General features: G+C 37.5%; 1 protein-coding gene across 2 annotated transcripts in view; it reads left to right on the top strand.

Moving 5' to 3' along the window:
- Positions 1 to 1,767: 1,767 nt before the first annotated feature.
- Positions 1,768 to 6,665, top strand: part of TEF (TEF transcription factor, PAR bZIP family member) — a 46,660-nt gene continuing 41,762 nt past the window's right edge. Inside the window, exon 1 of one of the 2 annotated variants that reach the window (XM_026694804.2) lies at positions 1,768 to 2,050. In XM_026694804.2, the coding sequence (XP_026550589.1) occupies positions 1,951 to 2,050 (100 nt within the window). In that variant the 5' untranslated portion in view covers positions 1,768 to 1,950. The remainder of the gene's footprint in view (positions 2,051 to 6,665) is intronic. The other variant, XM_087968263.1, reaches the window with a different exon arrangement.

The following is a 6,665-nucleotide window of genomic DNA, read 5'->3' as shown; positions in this document are numbered from 1 at the left end:
TGACACTTGTATTGTATTTAATTGTTCTCTTATGTTTAAAAATGCTGTTATATAATAATTTCTTTTATTTCTGTGGATATTCTTTATGTACATTCTGTTAATGAACATTAAAGTGCACATTCAAATATTAGATAAATATTAGACAAATATTAGATAAATATGTAAAGCCTTAGGAAGAAAATAATTCTAGCCCATCTTTAGCTACCATGATTAAAAAAATGAAATATTCAAGTAGCAACTATTGATTAAAAAACAACTTGTACAGTGTGAGTAATGTAATACCTGAAATTGCGGATAACTGAAATATTCCCTTGGGGATATGTGATAGGACATTTTGCCTGGAATAAGTACTGTCTATAAACCATTATAATGTTATGTGATACATCCCAAGGTCCCTGTATTTACATGTGACTGGTCAGTTTGGTTGATTTGACTTTCAGTTAGGTTTCCAAAATACAAACTGGTCTGGAAGTAATCAATTTGTGTTAATCCATTTGAAACTTAGTATTGCTGTATCCTTATTTTACTATTTATTTATTCAACTACAAATGTTTGACATGCTATCAAAAACAATTTAATATATCCACAATTAGCACAAAAAATAATAATAACATCCTGCAACAATATTTGTAACACCATCAAACGTTTACATCTGCCTATCCCTGATCTTTGGAAAGGACTTGATAGGTAGACAAAAATGCCAAATCCAGTCTGAATATCTGGCTGACTATGCAATGAACCATAAGCATATAATAACAACAACAATAATAACCAAATATATTAAACAGCAGGCAGACCAATCTAGTTAAAATACTCTGTGGGGCATTCAGCATCTTCCCAAATACCTGTGTCTTCTATTGTATCAGTCTGTAATAGGTACTGTAATAGTAGAGATGGTATTCAGCAGATTCTAATCAGTTCTGGAGAAACGGTAGAGGAAATTTTGAGTAGTTCGGAGAACCGGCAAATACCATCTCTGACTGGCCCTGCCCCCATCTATTCTCTGCCTCCCAAGTCCCAGCTTCTTTTGTTGCCCTGCACAGGAGAACGGAGCTGGAAAACAGGTTAGTGGGGTGGGGAGGGAATGGGATTTTGCAGTAACCTTCCCCTGCCTCGCCCACCAAGCCACGCCCATCAAGCCACACCACGCCCACAGAACTGGTAGTAAAAATTTTTGAATCCCACCACTGTGTAATAAGTACTGACTTATTCAGCAACAGATTATAGCAAAATGTTACTTTTCATATTCAGAATTGTCTAATTTTAGACTCCAAATATTGATCTTTCAAGTTATGATCTTCCCACAAAGTAGCTGATTTTTTTTTTAATGTTGTGAGATAAATTAAAAATACACTGGCTGGTCAGTAATTACTAAAGCCTTTTCAGAGCCTCAAAGAAATTGGGCTTTTATAGTAATACATGAATATTCTTTGTTTGCCAGCACTGATTTTATTATAAAAGAGTCTGGACCTCAGATTTGATTCATCGATCTATTGCAGTAAGCTTATTATCCTTTCAGATCTTCATTTGCTAACGTTGCTTGTCCTCTCGCGCTTGGTATAATGCCTTTCTTACGACCAAACGCTTTCCACTCCTTAGTTAGGTAACTGTCCCAATTCTTTGTATTCTGATTGGCTGAGGCGGACCTTATAAACCAGCTCAGGCGGCTCAGCCAATCCTCTTTTATCATTGGCCGATTGATTAAAAGGAGGGGGGGTAGAAATTCGGTGAAAGAATGCTGCTTCACCTCTGATTGGCTTTCCCTTTCTCAAACTCCTCCCTCATTTTCAGATTACAGATTTTAGCAATGTGGTTAAAGATAGCTCAAGCTTTCAAGTTACTTTTGTTATAGGTTAAAAAAAAAAAGTTCTTTGCATTCAGGGGCTCAGTCAGCAACCCGGGGGTCCTTTCGGGGAATTCTTCCTCCTCCCGCCGGTCCCGCGATTGGCCATGACTAGCCACCACAATAGCGGGGCCGGTCCTGTGGACTTACCCGAGGTCCTGAAATCGCTTCTGGAATACCATTTACCCTGGACGGGCGCTCTGAAAGGTAGGAAAAAGACACCGCCAACCCCACGCCTAACTGTTCCCGAGGCTGTAAGGAGGGAAGGGGTGAATTGTATCTCGATTTCTGTTACGATAGTTTGAGCGCCTGACAATTCGGGAATTTCCCGCGATCGGGGAAACGGCAGGTGATGCGAGGCGTAATAGGCAGTTTAACAGCAATATAAGGTCTAGGGAGCCTGGGGAGCGGGATAGGAGCCGAAAAAGATGTAAGAAAGGGTGGAGAGGAAGACGGCGAGGTGCAGGATTGTGGGCCGCTGCTGACCTATTTCAATCCTCAGGCTTGCTATGTACTTTGAGAGCAGTTCAGCTACTCTCTTTTTCTATTCTCTTTTCCAGAGAAACTTTCTTTAAAAGTGTTATAACAATGAATTTCTGGCGAGAGTTACAAGTTTTGAAACACTCATTCATTTATGGAAGTTCTCTTTTTCTGATGAGGGTACAGTAACAATTTTGCTCACTTCCTGCATTCCTGAATACCGGGCTAATACTTGTCTGAATACTTGTCTAAGCTAGTTATAAAATTAAGGTACTGAATTTGAATAAGAATACTCCATAACAATGTAACAGAAATATTGAAAGAGATTGCTCCAGTCTCCACCTCTTTTTCAATATGAGGCTGGCGAACCAAGTATCTGTTCTCTGGTAAAATAGATCTGAAGGAATTTATCCTATGGAATCAGGGATTAGGGAAATGGTGAGAACTCTGAAAGTATCTATTTAGACTATTTGAAATTGCATTTTCAGATTATGATGCCATGGCAGCACTCTTTAAGGGTGGTCATCCTATCTCATAAAGAAATAATTTTCGTCTTTACTGACGTACTGAATATGATGCTTTGGGATCCTGGCTATTCCATTCAAATATATTTTCATATCAAGGCCTCTTTCTAAGATAATCATCCCTCAGCTTCTAATAATAGAGCCGCTTTTATTGGCAGGTGAGAAATAAAGCTAACATGGCACGTATAATACCTATGGGAATAATTAAACGATGAATGCAAGAAAGAGGTTTCTTTTGCACTGGACATTTTTGACCACTTACTCTGGAGCACTGTACATTACTGTCCCCTGCTGTATAGAATTTTTCTATATTTGATATTTATTTAACTATTCTGGTTAAGCTTTAGAGAGTGCTTGATGTGTAGATAAATTGCTTAGGTGAGAATATCCACAAAAGTCTTGTTCCCTAAGATCATCAAAGTTATTAAGATTGATGTGTTGGGTAAATTCTTTGAACTTTTTTCATTTTCCTGTTACTACTGTTAGTTTTATAAGTGCGTAATAGGTTTCTGCTTTTTCTTACAGTCAGTGAGATTACCTGTTTTTTTTTTTCTTTGCCTTGAGACAGTCTGCAGCACATGTGTTCATGTGCTTATAAGCCATTTTTGATTATTTCTTATATCTTGGATGAATTCCAAATATTTTTATTGGGAATTTGTTCAACTATTCAGATCACAGGGGAAAGCAGTGATTATCTTTTTCCTTGGATTCAAGGGACACCAAGTGGAAATGCTATTCTGTTTTATACCAATTATCCACACAAAAGGATCCATTTTCTCTTGCAAACTACCTGTGTGTATGTATATGAATTGCTTGCATACAAAAATGAACTATGTTGTTATATTACAAAATAAAATATGGAAGAGAAGATATGGCGATTGGCAAAGTAAAAAGAGAAGTGAACGTCTAGAAAGCTGTAGGAGATGAAAGAAAATTGGGAGTGACAGAAACATATGAAGAGAAGGGAAATCAGAAATCTGAGATAAAAGCAGGAAGGGTTAAAAGGAGATGCATACAAAGGGGAAAGAAAAATTTATGGTGACACTAGAATAGAATAGAATAGAATAGAATAGAATAGAATAGAATAGAATAGAATAGAATAGAATAGAATAGAATAGAATAGAATAGAATGTACCTTTTCTTTATGTATACTGAGAGTATTTACACCAAGACAAATTCCTTTTGTGTCCAATCACATTTGGCCAATAAAGTATTCTATTCTATTCTATTCTATAACTATTTACATATTTCATTTAAAAATAAAGGCAAGAAACACCCTACTTCCTAATACTGTGACCCTGGACCCAGGGGTGGGATGCTACTGGTTCTGCCTAGCTGTATAGAACCGATAGCTCTGAAGAGCAGCAGACACCAAACTGGTTCTGTGTTTGCTGCTGTTTGTCCTACCGCGCCTGGGCTCTTACCTGTCCTTTATTTCCTGCTTTTTCAACCTCAGCTGCTTTGCGCGGCACAGCTGAGGTTGAAAAAGCAGGAAAAAAGTGGCTTTTCAAATGCTGCACACCTGTGCGCAGTGTTTTTCAGCTATCTGGGTGGCACAGCCTAAGGTTTTTTACACGTGCGCACAGCGTACATCATGCGTGTGTGTGCGCAAAGCATGCATACGCATGCAAAACATAGTCACTGAACCAGTAGTAACACTGGTTGAATCCCACCCCTGCCTGGACTAGACAGTTAACATAAATCAGATCATATAAGACCATCATATAAAATTTTCTAGATACATTAAGATTCCTTTGGCTCAAATTCAGGTTGTCATTGATTCTATGTCTCTGTCTGTCTGTCTATTGTCTGTCTATCTATCTATCTATCTATCTATCTATCTATCTATCTATCTATCTATCTCTATCTATCATCTATCTATCATCTATCATCTCTGCCTTCCTTTATTTGTATGTATACTACCATAATTGAAAATATCTTAAAACCTGTTTTCAGTAATAAAACCGTAGAGCCAAAATGTAACATTCATTAAAACAATGTAAATTTAAGATAGCATACAGTACTGCCAAACAGATGGCAGGCAAAGAACAGATATTGATCTCCAAAGACTTGTCAGAACAGCTAGGTTTTGATAGCTTTCCAAAAGTTGACTCAAGTAGAGACTGAAGCCAACTAGATATCTTGGGGAGGGGATAGGCATTTTAATCCAGTAGATCAGGGCAATAATGGAGAAAATTGCTTCTCTGGTCCTGTACCCTTCATCTTTCAAACTGAGAATAACCAAGTCATTCTCTCAAGCACAACACACAGTACCATTAGAGGAGAATTTTTGTAGTTCATGGTTGCAATGAGGAGCCCTTGGTGGGTTGAGCCTAGTTGTGTTCATGCAAATGTTTCATTACCCAAATTAGGTAGCATCAATGTAATGAAATGTCTGCAAGAAAACCAACCTGAAAGAGCACCAAGGACTCCTCATTTCAATCCATCACAATAAATAGTCTGGTTAAAGTAACTTGGAAGATATAGGCTATAAATATGCCGGGCCTATAAATTCTAGGCTTTTTTGTTTGTTTGTTTGTTAAGACCAACAGCTGAATTGTGTTTGAATTTCAAAATTCTTTTCATATATACTATTATGAAGCCAGATGCTCCCCATCCTTGTAACTGTGCAGAAGTTCCAGCTCATAATCTTGTTACTGTATTTTTTATTCATAATCTGATATTTTACAAGGTGTGCAGAGGCTGAACAACTTTTTCCAGACCTGAAGATGCGTCCTTTAAAAAACTCCATCTCTTCCATACCAATCTTCAGTTTGTAGATTTCATACAATTTCATACAGATTTCTGCCTCCAGATATCACTTATATCAGTCAGATTTATTTGAATGTGATTAAAATAAAATGTGATTAAAATAAAATGTGATTAAAATAAAAATTTAATGCACCAATTATCACATTAAACAAGAAAAAATCCTTCTACGCACCAATTCCACCCACACTTTCTACAATTTTGTAAACAACAAACTAAAAAACTCAAGGTCCATCTCACCCCTGAAAGGACCTAATGGTAAAGACTGCAACGATGACACTATTAAAGCCAACCTCTTTAACACATTCTTTGGCTCAGTATTTGTAAACAGCAATGGATCATGCCCAGTATTTCCTAGTCGAACCACAGACAACTACAATGATCTAATACATGTCGATTTTACAGAAGACAATGTTGAAAAAGCACTACGCAATCTAAAACTATCTCTATCTATTGGACTGGATGGAATATGTGCCTACTTCTTAAAAAAGCTACCCACTGCCATAGCCGAACCTCTAAGCATAATCTTTGAAAAATCTTTCAGGACCAGCTCCTTGCCAAAACTATGGTCACAAGCCATGGTCATCCCCATCTTCAAAAAGGGAGACCCCAGCCTAGTTGAAAATTACAGACCAATCTCTTTATGCTGCATCACCTGTAAAGTCATAGAATCAATTATTAACCAATCCATCAACCTCCACTTAGAAACAAACAACCTACTCTCTAATAAACAATTTGGTTTCAGGAAAAAACTATCATGTAATCTGCAACTCTTACACTGCAAAAATATATGGACTACACAACTCGATCAGGGTAAAGCAATAGAGGCAATCTACATAGACTTCTGTAAAGCCTTTGATTCAGTGGTACATGACAAACTACTACTCAAACTAAAATCTTATGGTATCTCTGGACACCTGCATAACTGGATAAAAGCATTCCTGTCAAACAGACAACAAATGGTCAAAATTGGGAGCGTCCTATCAAATTCTGTACCTGTCAACAGTGGGGTCCCCCAAGGCAGTGTTCTAGGACCAACTCTCTTCATA

This window comes from Notechis scutatus, chromosome 6, assembly GCF_049901735.1.
Source record: "Notechis scutatus isolate UNSWTSFEM ecotype Mainland chromosome 6, rNotScu1.2, whole genome shotgun sequence".
Taxonomy (NCBI): domain Eukaryota; kingdom Metazoa; phylum Chordata; class Lepidosauria; order Squamata; family Elapidae; genus Notechis; species Notechis scutatus.
This window is presented reverse-complemented; position numbering and strand designations above follow the sequence as displayed.